The 20,732-nt window shown below is 40.7% G+C and overlaps 1 protein-coding gene across 7 annotated transcripts in view; it reads left to right on the plus strand.

The window, feature by feature from the left end:
- Positions 1 to 17,333, plus strand: part of LOC124015185 (sodium/calcium exchanger 1-like) — a 61,998-nt gene extending 44,665 nt beyond the window's left edge. The window contains exons 4-11 of one of the 7 annotated variants that reach the window (XM_046330191.1): positions 2,006 to 2,026; positions 2,434 to 2,451; positions 2,555 to 2,569; positions 5,445 to 5,513; positions 6,303 to 6,430; positions 7,287 to 7,386; positions 11,759 to 12,031; positions 13,872 to 17,333. In XM_046330191.1, coding sequence (XP_046186147.1) covers positions 2,006 to 2,026; positions 2,434 to 2,451; positions 2,555 to 2,569; positions 5,445 to 5,513; positions 6,303 to 6,430; positions 7,287 to 7,386; positions 11,759 to 12,031; positions 13,872 to 14,248 — 1,001 coding nt within the window. In that variant the 3' untranslated portion in view covers positions 14,249 to 17,333. Of the gene's footprint in view, positions 1 to 434; positions 536 to 2,005; positions 2,027 to 2,433; positions 2,452 to 2,554; positions 2,570 to 5,444; positions 5,514 to 6,302; positions 6,431 to 7,286; positions 7,387 to 11,758; positions 12,032 to 13,871 lie in introns of all 7 variants that reach the window. The other 6 variants (XM_046330193.1, XM_046330195.1, XM_046330192.1 and 3 more) reach the window with 6 other exon arrangements.
- Positions 17,334 to 20,732: the final 3,399 nt, after the last annotated feature.

The raw sequence follows: 20,732 nt of genomic DNA on the forward strand, positions 1-20,732 counted from the left end.
CACCTACACAAAACAATATCAATGTTATGAGAAGTAAATACCAGGACATAACGATATCAAATGCACAGACTTAACAATAGTGATATTATGTTTAGAGGTGAAAATCAATGAAAAGCTTTCATCTTTAAACTCAAACTGAGATCATAGAGGCTTACAAACAGAGTTCCAAATGTCCCTCCATGTATGCACCATGAGGTGGTACGAGTGTGCAACAGAGCTCGACTTCCCCCCCTACCCCCGAACCCCGACAAACTGTTCCATCTGTACATCCATGGATGGCTCAGTGGATAGGTGGATATCGAAACCAGTCCAAATCCGTTTTGCTGTGTGTGTGTGTTTGTGAAACGTGCACAATCTATCCTTCCCCCACTTCCTCGCCCTCGTCTTTCACCTTTCCCTTTTTGTTTTATACCTTGTCTTGTGTCCCCTTGCAGGAAAACCATAGCGGTTAGAATACTTGACCACGACGAATATGAAAGACAGGCCAGATTCTACATAGAGCTGCAGGAGCCCCATTGGAAAAGGCGATTGACAGGTGTGAGAGTAACTGAAAAGAGTAGAAGATGGGCTCAAGCTTCTGACCTCCTCCTCTTCTTCCTCCCACTCCTTCTTACTGCCATCTTTCCTGTTCTTTTTCTTACCCTCTTCTGCTCCCTCTCGTATTTTCTCCACTGTTGCAAGGCTACCTACCCTCTCCTCTGGTTTCTTGTATTTCTACTGCCCCTGGTCAACGCCGCTATTCAGTGAACAGGATTTGGAACAGGAACAGGATTGGAGCAGAGTCAGTGAAGTTTATTTCCGTCCTGTTAAGGAGTCCCATCCTATGAGGCGTGCAGAGCGATAATAGCTTTTTGGTGGTTAAACAAAGGTGGAATGTTGACTGGTAGTGGTAGTATGCTCAAGAAGGTGCTTTTCTAGCCCTTGAGCTCTTGTGGTCTTCAGCCAAGCAAATGGTCCAAGTTTACCCTTTTACAACCACACCCCTTGGTACTAACTGTGTTCCACTGTTTATGTTTGGGGTGCTGCTTGGAACACACACTCACAATACTCAAAACATAAGTTTTTCAGTATGCATGTTGGACTTTGATTAACTCCTTACTGTAGGATTTTGGAAGAAATGCAATTAGATATATTTTTAGAATTACATAATACAATATTAACCTCTATATAAGGTACCAATAAATATACTGAATCACCACTCTCAATGTACGGAAATAACTCAGATAAAAATGCTGTGATGCGGTGGTTAATTTATCATGCAAACTTTGCCATCACAGAGAAGTGATTGCTGTACATGTTTATTGTGGTGCCATTTCATATTTTGTATGTATAACTCCAAATGAAGCTATGCTAGAGCCTAAGGCCCTGCTCCCCAAAACCTTTGTAACGTTTTCGGACATTAGGGACGGTGCATCGTTAAAACGCTCTTATGAGACTTCAGTTCCATCTCAGGAAACTGGGCCCAAAACAGTACGCTGCAGGATAATGCTAGCGCATCATTTTGACAATACTCTGTCTTGACTTATTCAATGTGCGTTTAGGCATAATTTCTCATCGTTTAAACTTTCATCCAGTGGAAACATTTAGCGGGTAACAAATACCATTATGAAACCCAGACTGATACCTTGTTTTTATTTCCGAATATGTAACATTTTTAAATTCTCACAGATATTGTGAATTTAAATTGTGCCGAATATATAGTACCTCTGAGATTTGATTGGCCCAAGTGTTTCATTGCCATTTAATGTATAACATTTCGAGTCCTACAAGTCTGATTTCAATTTCAAAAACTTGTTAGACATGTCTAGTCTGTAGTGAACCACAACCTAACCACGAAATCTATATATTATAAATAACTTGCCTGATGACTATAACTTTTTGCCGCCAGCTTGTGTATATTCATTCCTCTTGTTTCCCTTGTTACTTGTTTCCATTTCTCTTGTTTCTCATGTCTCGTTTCTCTCTGCTCAACTGTCTCTTATCTCATCTGTTTCCATCCTATCAGCTGTGTTGCTTCAAGAAATTGGTAAGCAGTCTACGTTTTCTCGTTAGTCTGCTCTGGTGTGCTGTCACACTCTTTGTTTCCCCTCGCTTCTGTAGTCACCTATTAATTCAAATGCCATTCATTGTCTGTTACTATTGTAGTGAAGTGTCAAAAGTGGATACACTGGCAGTCCGTGTACATGGTAACCTTCTACAGAAGGGTGAATTAATTTCCTAAATTATGTTCTCAGTTGCAAGAAAACATGTGTAATTGTTCTTATTAAAGAGTGAGTTGGAAGTAGCCTTATACAGTATTTTTGTTGAATTATTATTTGCTGATCAAAATTTGTCATTAATGAATAATACTATTAAGATACTTCATATAAAGTAATACCCACTCGCAACCAAAAGGCATGTTTGATTTATTTTCTTTATTTTCTATGGTTTTAGGTGGATTCGTGAAGACAGGTATGGAATATTGCTATTGCAAACAAAAATGATATGATTTGGATATATATTGATTGATTGATTAATTAATTAATTAATGGGTCATTTTTATTCATTTTAATAGACAAAAGGCTTTATGGTAAGAAACAATTCAGTGTTGCAATTAATTGCTTTGAATCGTTGAAATTTAAAGCAAGTTAAATTCAAGTAACAAATGTGTCACCTTGGTGAGAATCATGTGTTCTACTCCCCATTACTAATGGCATAAGCCTTCCAGGCTACTCTTTCATTGTTTAGACTATCTTTGTAACTATGTCTATTTAGACATAGACATTTATAATAAACCAATGTAATAGATTGATTATATTGAGAAATATTTGATAGACTTTAGTTGATTTGAGCATGGCATATTTTCAAATCAAATATACTCCAAAGACAGCACTGTGTACACTTGAATGAATATATTCTACTGTGTACTACTGTAGTACTACTATAGTCTTTTCTTTGATGAATACTAGAAATGTCGTTTTTTTGGTTTGCACTTCCAGGCATTCAACATGTAGGCTTATCCTATCACTGAATGAGTCACACTTCACTGTGTGCGAAAGAGTGTGAAAGAGAATGAATGACCTCACTGCGTGTGACCACACTGTGTGTTTCTGTAGGCGTGTACCAGTGAACACTGCTGAGGGGGCTCATAATAATGGCTGGAATGGAGTCAATGAAGTGGTATTAACCGCATGGAAACCACATCTTTGATGTGTTTGATACCATGCCATTGACAGGGCTGGGGAGTAACAGATTACATGTAAGGGATTACAAAAACAACTGGTAACTGTAATCCGGTACATTACCAGAACAAAATACTGTAATCAGATTACAGGTACTTTTGAAAAACTAGATGATTACTTCGAGGATTACTTTTGAATTCAGAAAGGATGTTTGCGAGAAAAAATATTTGACACTTCTTTGATTTCTCAATGACATTCAAATCAGCATTGAAAAAGGTGCACATTTAAATTTGTTCCACCTGACCCAGTCTGACCACTATGATGACACATCAAATGTGTTTGATGGATCGCGGGAAAAGAGCACAAACAAGCTTTTGTAGGCTACAGTCCAAGCTACCTTCCAATGGTGCGACTGCTGTCGGCATCCGAAGATTATCCAACTTTAATAAACACTCTGAGGAAAGGATGACAGCTGTGGTGTAGTCTACGGCGATCCGGAAATAACTTATTATTAATATCGACATAGCGTATTGATGTGAATCACTCTGCTGCTCTCTCATTTAGCTATTTGCCTTACAGATTGTGTTTGCTGTGGATGGCTGTTCACAAATCTAAATATGTATTTGAACCCAATAATGGTTGAATTCAACAAGTTCATAGTGCTTATCAATCATTGTTTTTTAAACCATTGGACAGCCAGTGAAAAATGCACTCTTGCAATAGCTGCATAGGGCAGATCCCAGCCTATTGAATAAAAGTGGGGATTTTATTGCTCAATCTAATTCATGCTGATAAAAAAAATAGGCCTAATGGACACATGCTCAAACTCACACACTTCTGATCTGTAGTTGGTACATCCATTTTTGGACTTATAAATTATATATATTAATGTAAAGATATTAGAGAGTCATATTATTATATGTAGTAAAAAGCGATGGGTTAGAAGAAGCCTACATAACCAACCCATAAAGTAAAATTTAGCATCCATATATGGCCAGCTACGTAAACTTTAACATTGATTTATCCTGCAATAAATGTCATTCAATTGGTAACATACATTTTTGTCTTCTTCTAATGACTCTTAAGGGGAAAGTAATCTAAAAGTAACTGCATGTAATCAGATTAAGTTACCGTGTTTGGGTAATCCAAAAGTTACTTTATTGATTACAATTTTGGACAGTAACCCTGGCCATTGACTTCATTCCAGCCATTATTATGAGCTTTCATCCCATCAGCAGCCTCCACTGGCATGTACGCGTCGAGACACGTGTCATTTGCATGCCACAGGGGTTCATGGAATGATTCAAAGCCTAGATTGACCTTCAAAGAGACAGCTTTTGCCCTCTGTCCACTTTGGCTTATATGCACCACGCCCGTGATCAGATACTCACTGGTATCACTGAGCACACTCTGTGGTCCTTTAGCGGTTGGGTCGTGGATCGTTAATGGCCAGGTCACACTATTCATCAGGGTTCAATCAAGTCTCTTGGGAATGCAATTTCCACCAACACTTTGTACTTACTCAACTATATACAGAAGGCTAATTACTGACAAGGTAAATATAACAACGTAATGAAACAGAACTAGTTAAGATCATTTCATGTCCCAAGGAACTTAAGTTGAATTCCCCCTATTTTACAGGAAATAGACACTCATAAAGCTTACACACTTGACACACTTTTATTTGTAATTCAGGTATTACAAATTATTCATAAATGGTTTATGAATGTGTTCTTGTTGTGTAAGGTGTGACCAGTTGGATAGCCATTTCACCTAACATGCCTGGTGATTGCTGTATGTGCTATATCAGTGGTCACTCCGGTTCAAAAGAGGTACTGGGTGTGTAGGCTTTTGTTCCAGCCCAGCACTAACACACTTGATAGCACTTAGGCTACACACTTCATTCAGCTCTTCAGTCTGGGCTGGGATTAGGTGAATCAGGTGTGTTTGGGATCCAAATGCTATATGAAAAATAATATTTTCAATCAAACACAGTCACTGGTTTCCCCCGGATAACTTTAAAAACATGATTCCTGCTGCAACTTTAACAAAAGTCTCAAAGCAAATGTACTCAAATGAATGTACTCAACAAAGTAATGTTTACAGTGGGTTCAAAGAATCTCAACAACCTTTCAAATGAAACCTTTGTTCGTCCACCATAATATAGTGACATATATTGGATAGTGTTTTTTGACTTATCCGGAAACCTTGGGAAACAGTTTTTTTGTAATCTAATGGGGGCTCTTTGTGCAATGAACTTTGAACTGTGAACTTATCCCTCAGGCAGGGACGTCTACCGGAAAGTGCAGGGTAGGGATAACCCTGTCCCTGCCACCATTATCAGCCTTGCAGGTATACATCCTCCCTTTGTCCTCTCCATCTTCCCCTCACTTCGCTATCGTCTCGCTCTCCTCTATCCTCCCTCACTTCTTTATCATCTCGCTCATGTGACTCATGAGTTCTTTATCACGGATGTCTCAATACGGCCTCCGGCTGGAAATCTCTGTGAATTAACAGTCTGCTTTTTCATTTTCAGTGTCACTCTTTTTGAATTAACTCCCTTTCTCTTATCAGCTCAGTACGTCAGTGCTTCTGCTTTGGTGACTAGCTTTGGGCCAGTCAAATGGCTAGATTGTCACTGCAAAGCTAATAGTCAGTATCATGCAGCTATTGAAAATGTGCCTCTTTCACACACCTTTGTGCCTCTCCTACTACACTTTTTTTAGTCCTCACTTTATCGTACATCAATTAGCATAAACAGAGCACACGAAGGTACACTTGCAACAGAAACCTGGACTCAAGTGACATTTTCACACTTATGAGCCTCGCTAAACTGAACCAAGCTGAACTGTTATGCACTGGCCAGGTTATGCATCCAACACAGTAGCTGGGGCTGTGCTAGAAAGGATTATGTGAAAATAAAATATCCAAGGCACAGCTGAGCACAATATTTGGAAAAGTGTAAATGTTTTCAAGAGCAGATGTTGAGCAGTCAACAGCTAAATTGACCACTCACAGACATACATGCATGGCCTTTTATGGGTGCCGTCCTTGTCATGGCCACTAACCACCCAAATGTGTTCACTCCCTTTATTTCTCCCTCTCTCTCTCTCTCTATCTTTCTCCCCCTCTCTCCCTCAGAGGAAGGGGATGAGGAAGCTCTCTCTAAGAAGGAGGAGGAGGAACGCCGCATCGCTGAGATGGGCCGGCCCACCCTGGGGGAGCACGTCAAACTGGAAGTCGTCATCGAGGAGTCGTATGAGTTCAAGGTACAAGAAAATATATTTTGAATAACCCAAAATATTGTATTTTCAGCTCTTTGAAGCTGAAGTACAAAACTGAAAATATAAATAAGCAACAACGTACAGAGGGGAAGCATAGCATACCGCACAAAGAACAGGTCTACCACTTACCAGACTTGCTTTCAATGAGAGTGACAAATCATTAACTCTCATTTATATCTGAAATATTTTGGGTCGCGCACAGACCTGCAAATTGTACCTTTAATAATAGTAAGTCACAGCTTTGATAGGACCCTAAAACAAATAGCGCACTATAAAACCACTCACTCCACCACTTGGAAAAAGGAGTAAGACAACCAGCCGCACTTGAGATTGTATCTCCCATTACTTAAGTCGTACCTCCGATGTCTTAAGTGGTATCTCCCATTACTTAAGTCGTACCTCCGATGTCTTAAGTGGTATCTCCCGTGTATTAAGTCGGCCCAGCTGGAGTCCTTTCAATGTTTAATTTCATCCAAACTCCAACTTTCACTGACATGGCCATATGTCAATCGAAAAGGTAGCCAGCTATACTGATACTGTAAGTTCCATATTCCACATGAAAGAGACAGTGATTAGGATGAACATTTCGGGATTTGAGCATTAAAAATGTCTTTGCAGTTTGGGGTAGTTTTAGGGGTAGAAGTTGGGGTATGTTTGAGGTTGAGATATGGTTTAGTTCCCATTCTGGCCTGATAAATCAAACTGCTTTGTCTTTATTGTATTGTATAGACTTTTGCACTGCCAAGGTGTATTCATTGGGCATGTATCTATGTTTGTGGAATGCTAAGTAACCAGGATTGAGGATTATTAGACTGAAATATTATGTTCTGGTGCCCCACAGAACACAGTGGATAAACTGATTAAGAAGACCAACTTGGCTCTATTGATTGGAACCAATAGCTGGAGGCAGCAGTTTATGGAAGCTATCACAGTCAGCTCTGGTAAGCAGATCAATCAATCAATCATTTAATTGGCAGCGTATAGAACTTTTTAGAAATGTGTTTGTAACAAAGTGACTAACCAGAAATCCAGGCCTAACAACCCCAAAAGAGCAAACCACAACTAGAGTGGCAGGGGAAAACTCCCTAGGTCTAGGAAGTGCAGTAGGAAGAACCCTTCCAGGTAGCCTCTTAAATACCATATCTGCGTCTCAAATGGCATCATATTCCCTTTATAGTGCACTACGTTTGACCAAGGCCTATAGGGCTCTGTTGAAAAGTAGTGCACTATAGTGAATAGGTTGCCATTTGGGAGCCAGCCTATATTCTGATTATTGGACAACAATACAGGATGATGTATTCAGAGCAAAATCAAATCTTGTCCAAAGAGAAAATATTATGTTATTTTCCTTTCAAATCACATTTGTCTTAATTGGCTACACAATCACCCTAGCCACAAAGCCATCTGCCCAAATCTTAATTGGAATGCTTTTTGTAATTAGAGGGAACTGTGAAGTTCTTGTAGCGGCGCCCTCTGAAGCACATTCCAGACATAATGCACTGTTGATTTATCAACAAGGTAGCGCTGAAGCACAACGAACTCATCAAGCAACACACACACACCCACACAATCTCACATACCCAATCATATATGCACACATCTCACACACACACATGCACGAACACACGCACACAGACAGACACATACACACACACACAAATTTCCGCTGAGGGCCTGAGCGGAGATGACAAAGCTTGTTAGCCATGGGAGTGCACTCCAGAGGAGATTCCTCCAGGGATACAGTAGTAATGAGATCATTAAAACGTCCATGTAATGAATTAGTCTGCTCATGGGGTTCTAAACTACATGTATGTTTGTGGCCATGTCCAAAATCAGGCTTTCCTACTACTTACTTAACTGCATATTGTGTGCTAGTATCACATACTGTTCAAAAAAAATAATTAAGTAAGCAACCAATATCAGCATACTAGAATCCTGAGGATGCATAATCTAATGAGCAATTCCGTTTATTCCCGCCATTCGTTCATTTTGGTACAGCATATCAGCTGTTGTCAGACACTTGGTTCTCGAAAGACAATTTTCTTCCTCAAAGGTGTACAGCGAATTCTACTGGCTGAAAAGCTGAAATTAGTATGACATTCTGCGATTTAAAGCATACAAACATTTTGAAATTTCACATGGAAACATTCCTACTATTCAGAATGCAAGTATGGGTATTCGGACACGACCATTGTGTGTGTGTGTGTGTGTGTGTGTGTGTGTGTGTGTGTGTGTGTGTGTGTGTGTGTGTGTGTGTGTGTGTGTGTGTGTGTGTGTGTGTGTGTGTGTGTGTGTGTGTGTGTGTGTGTGTGTGTGTGTGTGTGTGTGTGTGTGTGTGTGTGTGTACTCGTGAGTTCTGAACTGTGCTAATATCCAGGAAGACACTTTCCACTAGGATAGGCACAGAGTCTGTGCTGCAGATGGGCACTGGTTGATCTCATCACTAACCTGTATGTTTACTGTAACACAAATTCAATTTTAGACAAAACAGGACAGGACATGGTCAAGCTGGATCTGTTTAACCACTATGGCCTCCTGTCTACTCAAATGCATGCATGAGGACACGCACCCACACATGCGTTCACATGTAGAAACAAACATTGAAACAAGTACTGCAATGCAGGCCTATGTCTTGAAACATACTCATGGACACGACATGTATTGCATTATCAAAAATAGACACAAATACAGACACACACACACAAAAACGTGACCATTCCCTGCTCCCGTGCAGAGAAACGCATACCGGTGGATTTTGCCCATCAGCTATTTTAAGCAACGTCACCCTAATGAACTCTCCCATGGCTTCAATGAGTAGAGATGTGGCTCACTGTCCTGAAATTGTGTGGAAATTCACTCTCCACACAGTCTGTAAGGAGTGGAGAGAGTGGGGCTAACGGCTAACACTACTAGGAAAGCCTGAACGTCTGTGTTTTAATTTAGAATGGACTAGTGGTGGCTAGTTTCTCCTGGTCTACTCACAGTTTAAGACTAGTTTACATTGCAGAGAACCTTAACATTGTAGCAGAGGTTTTAACCATGTTAAATGTTGAAATTGAACTACGAAGTTGGGGTTACAACTAACTTCCGGGGGTTTGCTAACTACCTCGCGAGTGCAGAGTATAAAGTCAGACAATCTGCTGTCTCAGCCACTGCCTGTCACCAAGGGAGTACCCCAAGACCCAATCCTAGGCCCCACGCTCTTCTCAATTTACATCAACAACATAGCTGTATGCAGATGATACAGTCTTATACTCAGCGGGCCCCTCCCGGGATTTTGTGTTAAATGCTCTGCAACAAAACTTTCTTAGTGTCCTACAAGCTTTCTCTGCCCTTAACCTTGTTCTGAACACCTCCAAAACAAAGGTCATGTGGTTTGGTAAGAAGAATGCCCCTCTCCCCACAGGTGTGATTACTACCTCTGAGGGTTTAGAGCTTGAGGTAGTCACCTCATACAAGTACTTGGGAGTATGGCTAGAAGGTACACTGTCCTTTTCTCGGCACATATCGAAGCTGCAGGCTAAAGTTAAATCGAGACTTGGTTTCCTCTATTGTAATCGCTCTTCTTTCACCCCAGCTGCCAAACTAACCCTGATTCAGATTACGGAGACATAATTTATAGATCGGCCTCTTGGGGGGCTAGATGTTCTTTACCATTTGGCCATCAGATTTGTCACCAATGCTCCTTATAGGACACAACACTGCCCTCTATACTCCTCTGTAAACTGGTCATCTCTGTATACCCGTAGCAAGACACACTGGTTGATACTTATTTATAAAAACCCTCTTAGGTCTCACTCCCCCCTATCTGAGATATCTACTGCAGGCCTCATCCTCCACATACAACACCCGTTCTGCCAGTCACATTCTGTTAAAGGTCCCCAAAGCACACACATCCCTGGGTCGCTCGTCTTTTCAGTTCGCTGCAGCTAGCGACTGGATCGAGCTGCAACAAACACTCAAACTGGACAGTTTTATCTCAATCTCTTCATTCAAAGACTCAATCACGGACACTCTTAATGACAGTTGTGGCTGATTTACATGGTGTATTGTTGTCTCTACCTTCTTGCCCTTTGTGCTGTTGTGTGCTTCTACCATGTTGTGTTGCTACCATGTGTTGTTGTTATGTGTTGCTGCCTTGCTATGTCGTTGTCTTGGGTCTTTCTTATGTTATGTTGTCTCTCTTGTCATGATGTGTGTTTTGTCTTATATTTATATACAGTTGAAGTCGGAAGTTTACATACACTTAGGTTGGAGTCATTAAAATTATTTTTACAACCATTCCACAAATTTCTTCTTAACAAACTATGGTTTTGGCAAGTCGGTTAGGACATCTACTTTGTGCATAACACAAGTCATTTTTCCAACAATTGTTTACAGACATATTTTTTCACTTATAACTCACTGTATCACAATTCCAGTGGGTCAGAAGTTTACACACACTAAGCTGACTGGCCTTTAAACAGCTTGGAATATTCCAGAAAATTATGTCATGGCTTTAGAAGCTTCTGATAAGCTAATATACATACTTTGAGTCAATTGGAGGTGTACCTGTGGATATATTTCAAGGCTTACCTTCAAACTCAGTGCCTCTTTGCTTGACATCATGGGAAAATCAAAAGAAATCAGCCAAGACCTCAGAAATAAATTGTAGACCTCCACAAGTCTGGTTCATCCTTGGGAGCAATATACAAATGCCTGAAGGTACCACGTTCATCTGTACAAACAATAGTACGCAAGTATAAACACCATGGGACCACGCAGCCATCATACTGCTCAGGAAGGAGATGCGTTCTGTCTCCTAGAGATGAACGTACTTTGGTGTGAAAAGTGCAAATCAATCCCAGAACAAATCAATCCCAAATTCATCCAATTTATTGTGGGAAGGTTTTGGAAGGCTACCTGAAACGTTTGACCCAAGTTAAGCCATTTTAAGGCAATGCTACCAAATACTAATTTAGTGTATGTAAACTTCTGACCCACTGGGAATGGGATGACATTCTGACATTTCTGACATTTCACATTCTTAAAATAAAGTGGTGATCCTAACTGACCTAATACAGGGAATTTGTACTAGGATTAAATGTCAGGATTTGTGAAAAAAAGTTTAAATGTATTTGGCTAAGGTATATGTAAACTTCCGACTTCAACTGTAGATGTATTTATTTTTATTTTTAATTCCAGCATCCGTACCCACAGGAGGCCTTTTTCCTAAATTGTAAATATGAATTTGTTCTTTACTGACTTGCCTAGTTAAGTAAAAGTTAAATAAAATAAACACAACACATCTTCCCTCCCCTCAAAATGTCTCAGGCGATGATGACGAGGACGAGTGCGGCGAGGAGAAGCTGCCCTCCTGCTTTGATTACGTCATGCACTTCCTCACCGTCTTCTGGAAGCTCCTGTTCGCATTTGTGCCGCCCACCGACTACTGGAATGGCTGGGCCTGCTTCGTGGTCTCCATCAGTATGATTGGCCTGCTCACCGCCTTCATTGGAGACCTGGCCTCCCACTTTGGCTGTACCGTGGGCCTCAAGGACTCTGTGACCGCCGTGGTGTTTGTGGCACTCGGGACGTCTGTGCCAGGTGCGTTCCATACATGCTGCAATACACCCAGACACACATACACGCGCAAAGACATATTCACAAACTCTGGGTCTTATGAAGACTCTGTCACCAGTCTGGTGTTTGCGACATTGGGAGGCCAGGCTAGTAACATACACCATCTAGCTCTTTACTCTCATGACAGGTTTTTATTATAATTAGGCAAAAAAAGTATTTAGTCAGCCACCAATTGTGCAAGTTCTCCCACTTAAAAAGATGAGAGAGGCCTGTAATTTTCATCATATGTACACTTAAACTATGACAGACAAAATGAGAAAAAAATCCAGAAAATCACATTGTAGGATTTTTTATGAATTTATTTGCAAATTATAGTGGAAAATAAGTATTTGGTCAATAACAAAAGTTTATCTCAATACTTTTTTATATACCCTTTGTTGGCAATGACAGAGGTCAAGCATTTTGAGAAGGGTATTTTGGCCCATTCCTCCATGCAGATCTCCTCTAGAGCAGTGATGTTTTGGGGCTGTTGCTGGGCAACACGGACTTTCAACTCCTTCCAAAGATTTTCTATGGGGTTGAGATCTGGAGACTGGCTAGGCCACTCCTGGACCTTGAAATGCTTCTTACGAAGCCACTCCTTCGTTGCCCGGGCGGTGTGTTTGGGATCATTGTCATGCTGAAAGACCCAGCCACGTTTAATCTTCAATGCCCTTGCTGATGGAAGGAGGTTTTCACTCAAAATCTCACGATACATGGCCCCATTCATTCTTTCTTTTACACGGATCAGTCATCCTGATCCCTTTGCAGAAAAACAGCCCCAAAGCATGATGTTTCCACCCCCATGCTTCACAGTGGGTATGGTGTTCTTTGGATGCAATTCAGCATTCTTTGTCCTCCAAACACGATGAGTTGAGTTTTTACGAAAAAGTTATATTTTGGTTTCATCTGACCATATGACATTCTCCCAATCTTCTTCTGGATCATCCAAATGCTCTCTAGCAAACTTCAGACGGGCCTGGACATGTACTGGCTTAAGAAGGGGGACACGTCTTGCACTGCAGGATTTGAGTCCCTGGCGGCGTAGTGTGTTACTGATGGTACTTTGTTACTTTGGTCCCAGCTCTCTGCAGGTCATTCACTAGGTCCCCCCGTGTGGTTCTGGGATTTTTGCTCACCGTTCTTGTGATCATTTTGACCCCACGGGGTGAGATCTTGCGTGGAGCCCCAGATCGAGGGAGATTATCAGTGGTCTTGTATGTCTTCCATTTCCTAATAATTGCTCCCACAGTTGATTTATTCAAACCAAGCTGCTTTACCTATTGCAGATATTCAGTCTTCCCAGCCTCGTGCAGGTCTACAATTTTGTTTCCTTTTGTGTCCTTTGACAACTCTTTGGTCTTGGCCATAGTGGAGTTTTGAGTGTGACTGTTTGAGGTTGTGGTCAGGTGTCTTTTATACTGATAACAAGTTCAAACAGGTGCCATTAATACAGGTAACGAGTGGAGGGCAGATGAGCCTCTTAGAGAAGAAGTTACAGGTCTGTGAGAGCCAGAAATCTTGCTTGTTTGTAGGTGACCAAATACTTATTTTCCACCATAATTTGCAAATAAATTCATAAAAAATCCTACAATGTGATATTCTGGATTTTTTTTTCTCATATTGTCTGGCATAATTGAAGTGTACCTATGATGAGAATTTACAGGCCTCTCTCATCTTTTTAAGTGGGAGAACTTGCACAATTGGTGGCTGACTAAATACTTTTTTGCCCCACTGTATGTAGGGTTTATATGAAGTGTTCTTGAATAGTACTCTGTCATAGCTCTTGTCATGCATTCTCTTTATCTCTCTCTCTCTCCCCCAGACACATTTGCCAGCAAGGTAGCTGCAATCCAGGACCAGTACGCTGATGCCTCCATCGGCAACGTAACGGGCAGCAATGCCGTCAACGTCTTCTTGGGCATCGGCGTGGCCTGGTCCATCGCTGCCATCTACCACAATTCCAAGGGCAACGACTTCCGGGTGGACCCGGGCACCCTGGCCTTCTCCGTCACCCTATTCACCATCTTCGCCTTTGTCGCCGTGGCCGTGCTCATGTACCGGCGCCGGCCCGAGATTGGGGGCGAGCTGGGTGGGCCCCGTGGCCCCAAAATCGCAACCACCTGCCTCTTCTTCAGCCTGTGGCTCATGTACATCGTCTTCTCCTCCCTGGAAGCTTATTGCCACGTCAAGGGCTTCTAACTTCTCTATAAAGTATCTGAAAGCAAGATTCCAAAAGGGATAATTAAAAGATCTAAGAAAGCTTCTGAAAGATCTTTGAAAGCTTCTTAGTCTTTGAAAGCTTCTATAAGGTCTAATAAAGCTATTCAAAAGTATTTGAAAGCTTCTAAAATATATTTGAAAGATTTTTAGTCTTTTAAAGCTTCTAAAATAAATTGTAATGCTTCTAAAAAGAACCACTTTATTGACATCTTACGCCATTGACTTCCATGTCCCTTTATCCTAAATCTAACATCAATGACTCTGCATACCCTTCTCGTCCTATGCTTAAGCCATCTACTGCCACATCCAATACATCCGAAGCATCCACTACTACAACTAAGGCCTCTAAACCAACACCAGCCGGATGGTGGCCCAAAAATAGGGATTTTTAAAATTATTTTTAACTATTCATTTAGTGTTTGTTCTCTAGCTCCTTCAATCCTGTTGTTGCAGCTTTATTTTAAATGGAAGCTATCTGTTGACTTTCATTGGATCAAGACTCCTAAGGCTGTGTATCCAAAATGTACTTTCAGATGAAGCAAAAACGTGTGCTTGTTTGGTTATACAGAACACAGAACATCAAAGCTGGGCATAAAAGTGCTGCTGGTTGGCGTCCACAAATTCTGTTCAGTGCCCCCCCCCACAAAAAAAAGACAAATTTGTCATAATATTCCTGTAGCCAGAAATGTGAGTGATTGTTTAAATGCAACGAGTATATGGGTGAAAAATGCATAGTTACTTATGTAAAAACTTGAAAGAGGCTATAGCTCATTTTATGTCTACACTGTACTGTTGCAGTGATGACTGTACCTCTAATATTACAGAAACTAAAAACTAAAAAACAAATTCTTATGGGTTTAGTCGGGGTCTCAACTCACTGTTGAGGGTTAGAATAAAGAATACACAAGATGCAATTTAGAAATGTGCTTGTGCATCAGCAGTCACTCAATTAGCCCATTTCAGCTAAATGTTTTTTGATTGGTAAGTCAGTGGCCAGCTATCTAAACTTGTAGTAAGCATGGTTGAATTACCAACCGGGTGGGGCCCTTTGGTCATCAGTTATCATATTAAAACTGCTAACATTTGCATCCACCCTATGGTAAAATGTGTAGAATTTCAGGAAATTAGCTGTAAAACTGCTAATTGTTTTCTCCAGTCCATGGCAAAATGAGTAGAATTGCATGAAATGAGTTATAAAATAAAAAATATGTTCTCTCTGCCCAGTGGCAAAATGTGTAGAATTGCAGAGAACATGCTTTAAAACAGCAACATTTTCTCTACACCCCATGGCAAAGTGTGTAGAATTGCAGGAAATTAACTTTAAAACTTCAAATGTTTCTCTTCGCTGTCACAGGGGTGCTTTGCTGGCGGGGGGTGGTATGGATGTGGGTACGCAGACCCACGAACCACTGCAGCCCCTCATGATGAGTTCCGTTGTCCATCCCTGTAGTAAACTATCAAGATCTCCAACACAGAGACTGCTAATCCCTTTATATATGTGATGTCCATAGCATCTTTCATTTGGTCTGTTAACTATCACAGGTGACAGACAAAACAACACAAACACTTCTTTCATAGAAAAGTCATCAAAAATGTCTTGCGTGTCAAGTTTTGTCATACGTTGTTGTTGATTCTTTATCCAGGTGTGCGGCGATGTTCACTTTAGCGCTGTGGTAAGCATAGTGTGCTTGTGTTAACTCTGACTGAATAATCCTCAATGTTGGATTATCAATGTGCTAATTGTAAACTATATGCATGAGTGTAAACATAACTGTATATCATAAGCCGTAGTTATCATTAACATTAGGGGACACATTTTAATAATGAGTAGTAATGGATTTGGGTTCATTGAGATTGTTTTTGTGTGTTTGCTCCAAGAACAATGTTATCTGAAAGACTACAATTCTTTAAAGTAATGTGAACAAATAATTTATTATTTGTATGAAAGGCAATATCTCATACTCTTCTGTTGATTAAATGGGTATTTGTCCAAAACTATATTGCTCTGCTTGAGTTTGCTGATGTCAAGTTTGCGGAAAATACGAAGCAGTACTTTGTCTGTGTTATCTGGTTTTGTATATAGTGTACAGTGTTGTCAAAGTGAGGTAGTTGGCCTCAATGTTGAAAATATAAGATTCAAGCTATTTATTTTCCTACCCTTTGGGGACACAAGAATAGCTAATGTTGCCTTCCAGGGGACCCACGTTTGAATTGACGTTCTCCCCTCTATTTTTCTGAATGAGTCTGGGTGGTTCTTGTCCTTGTTGAGGTATTTTGATCCTTTCTTGCGATGGAAGTTGTCTTGTCGTCAATACATTCAGGGGCCAAAACGGATACTACATACCTACTACAGAGTGAATTCAGCCAAATCTAAAAGAAATAAGCATCACTTTACCAGTACTGTATGAATGTATGGTATTGTAACTTCTTGCACAGTTTTGACTAGTTTAAACAAAACAAAAGTAATCCAGCCCAATTCTTTCTCTCACATTAAGAACATTGATTCCCTATTAGGACAGCTGATGCATAAAAAATAGCCATATTATGGCTTCTGTTTATTTCACTTTTCTCATTGTCCCTATTGGTGATGTCACACACATTGACAATATTGTATTGATTCACTCTTCCTCAACTTGTCACAAGCCTAGGCCCACCTCTAGACGAATTGTTCTATGTATTAACATTGGTTATACATACTGTATAGCCTTGTCCCCTTCTGTAACTGTGCTGTAGCCAACTTTCTATTCTTCCATCTTTTTCAAGCTATATATACACTATATATACAAAAGTATGTGGACACCCCTTCAAATTAGTGTATTTGGCTATTTCAGCCACACCAGTTCCTGACAGATGTAGATAATCGAGTACACAACCATGCAATCTCCATAGACAAACATTGTCAGTAGAATGGCCTTACTGAAGAGCTCATGTCACATGTCACATGTCACCGTCATAGGATGCCGACTTTACAACAAGTCAGTTCGTCAAATTTCTGCCCTGCTAGAGCTGCCCCGGTCAACTGTAAGTGCTGTTATTGGGAAGTGGAAACATCTTGGGGCAACAACACCTCAGCCGCGAAGTGGTAGGCCACACAAGCTCACAGAACGGGACTGCTGAGTGCTGAAGCGCTCAGCACATAGAAATTGTCTGTCATCGGGTTGCAACACTCTACTGAGTTCCAAACTGCATCTGGAGGCACCGTCAGCACCATAACTGTTCGTCGGGATCTTCATGAAATGGGTTTCCATGGCCGAGTAGTCACACACAAGCCTAAGATCACCACGCGCAATGCCAATTGTCGGCTGGAGTGGTGTAAATCTCGCCTCCATTGGACTCTGGAGCAGTGGAAACACGTTATTTGGAGTGATGAATCACCCTTCACCATCTGGCAGTCTGATTAATCTGGGTTTGGTGGATGCCAGGAGAACACTACCTGCATAATGCCAACTGTAAATTTTGTGGAGGAGGAATAATGGTCTGGGGCTGTTTTTCATGGTTCGGGCTAGGCCCCTTAGTTCCAGTGAAGGTAATCTTAATGCTACAGCATACAATGACATTCTAGAGATTCTGTGCTTCCCACTTTGTGGCAACAGTTTGTGGAAGGCCCTTTCCTGTTTCACATGACGATGTCCCAGTGCACAAAGTGAGATCCATACAGAAATGGTTTGTCGAGATCGGTGTGGAAGAACTTGACTGGCTTGCACAGTGCCCTGACCTCAACCCTATCGAACACCTTTGGGATGAATTGGAATGCCGACTGTGGCTGAATGGAAGCAAGTCCCCGCAGCAATGTTACAACATCTAGTGTAAAGCCTTCCCAGCAGAGTGGAGGCTGTTATAGCACCAAAGGGGGGACTAAACTCTATATTAATGCCCATGATTTTAGAATGAGATGATCGACAAGCAGGAGTCCACATACTTTTGGTCATGTAGTGTACATCATGGTATGACAAGGAACGAACACAGAGAGGATTTGGCAAAAGCGCAAACAGACTGGACCACCAGGCTGGGCAATACAAACACCATATTTCTCTCAGAATGCTTGTTCTATAGGTTTCACTTAACTTTTTTATTTTATTTATCAGGGTTTTTGGTTTAAATGTATTTGTTTGCTGTAAAATGTATTTGAATGTCATGATTTTTCTTTCACTGTGCATGCAAAACAGGAGGTAATGTGTACCAAGGCGCAATTAGTTCTGTCACAGAAAATAAATGTTTTGAAACCTAGCTTGTTTCTAGGAAATCAGTAGAGTTGTTATTGGTGTGTACATGATTGTGTATGATGTTAGGAGTTGGGTATTTGGTCAAATAGATATTTCTGATAAACAGTAAGTTGGCTCCCCCTTCTGGTACATTTAGCTGATAATGTATTGACAAACGCTTAAGATACATATTACTTTATTCCTTTACAGGACTTTTACTTATTTCCCATATTTTCTTTTAAAGATTTTTATAATTTTGAAAAAATGACTGAATATTAATCTAATCGTATAAAATGTCCTTTAAACGTCTCTGTGTGTGCAGGTCAACCAGGAGAGATTCATGAAATGGCAATCTGCAGTTCAAACAATAACAAAGTGGTCAACCTTTAGTCGGGGCTATGGATGCAAGGACTGACCATCCATCAGATCAAAATGATAGTTTTACCCATGTTTTGAAGCTATACACTGTTTGTTTACAATTACATTGTTTACAAATAATGGAGTGAAACAAACTTACCTTTTACGGTCCTGATGGGGTTAGATGTTTCTTATAACTCCTTCATGTAGCAAGATGGTGACACGCTGAAATGACACTTCTTGATCTTCAAATGCGCCACTGAGCATTCTCATAGGGAACAATGGGGTGATGTCATCGATGGCTTCGTCCATATTTTTTACAGTCTGTGGGTTAGACAGTTGAACTAAGTACATGAAGCATTTATAGGTTAAATTCTTCAAGAATCAACGGCTTTATATTATTAATTTAAAAGTCCACAAATGGAAGTAGCAGTTGCAGATTGCCCAGCTGATGGAAAGAGCTGAGGAGAGAGGCTGGGGAGTGAATTCAACAAGAGAGGAGGTTTCACTCAACCCAAAGTCTGTCCATGAAAATAAGCACACGAAGTGAGGATTTTTTGTATGGAGGTCAAGGAGACTGTCAAATTTGGACAACAAAATAATGCAATTGCTAATTTTCTAAGTGAGGCTTATTTGATCGAATAGGAGTTTCGTAATTGTTAGGTTGTTAGGAATGCACTGATATGGATGCATATGGCATTTTGGCAACTTTGGCAAAAAACGACTTTATATAGGAGTTGTCTGTTATCATAAAGATAGATAGAGGACTTATGATGGATAAAACCTATTTAGCATGGACATTGCAATGGAGAGCTTCCATGATTTTAAAGTAGCCAACTAACTGGGTGGGGATTCTTATGAGTTGGGAGCAATCAGCCAATGAAGAAGAAGATAAATGACTACTTTCAAATGGAGCCTCAATGGCGCTACCCATGGTGTCACAGATGCTATAATGGCACAGATACAAATTTGAGTCCTCCATCTATCTCTAGGGTCTGTTGTTCATACGCATATCTGCACTCTCATTGGCTAGAATTGTCCCACCTGAACTCGCCTTCTCCCGCCTGCCTTCCATCTTTGAGAACATGTATTTCCATTGTTAGAGCGGTCACATGACTATCTTGTCAATATAATACACAATCTTTGATCCAACCAAAGAACAACTTTCCCCTTTCATTGAAGCCATGGAAGTTCACAGCCGACCGCGGTACTGTTAGCAGAAAAATGGATCCCCCATTATAGTGAATGTAATAATGCGATCTTCGTGGTCCATCTTTCTGTTAAAAAATGTTTTTAAACAATCATGGTACCAATAATTTCTTCAAATTAACCAGATGTATGTCCTTTAAAATCGCACACGAGAACATCATGTCGGGCTGTATCACCGCCTGGTACGGCAACTGCTCCACCCACAACCGTAAGGCTCTCCAGAGGGTAGTGAGGTCTGCACAAAGCATCACCGGGGGCAAACTACCTGCCCTCCAGGACACCTACACCACCCGATGTCACAGGAAGGCCATAAAGATCATCAAGGACAACAACCACCTGAGCCACTGTCTGTTCACCCCACTATCATCCAGAAGGTGAGGTCAGTACAGGTGCATCAAAGCTGGGACCAAAAGACTGAAAAACAGCTTCTATCTCAAGGCCATCAGATTGTTAAACAGCTATCACTAACATTGAGTGGCTGCTGCCAATATAATGACTCAAATCTCTAGCCACTTTAATAATTAAAAATTGGATGTAATAAATGTATCACTTGTCACTTTAAACAATGCCACTTTATATAATGTTTACATAACCTACATAACTCATCTCATATGTGTATACTGTACTCTATACCATCTACTGCATCTTGCCTATACCGCACGGCCATCGCTCATCCATATATTTATATGTACATA

Source organism: Oncorhynchus gorbuscha, linkage group LG26, assembly GCF_021184085.1.
Source record: "Oncorhynchus gorbuscha isolate QuinsamMale2020 ecotype Even-year linkage group LG26, OgorEven_v1.0, whole genome shotgun sequence".
NCBI classification, from domain to species: domain Eukaryota; kingdom Metazoa; phylum Chordata; class Actinopteri; order Salmoniformes; family Salmonidae; genus Oncorhynchus; species Oncorhynchus gorbuscha.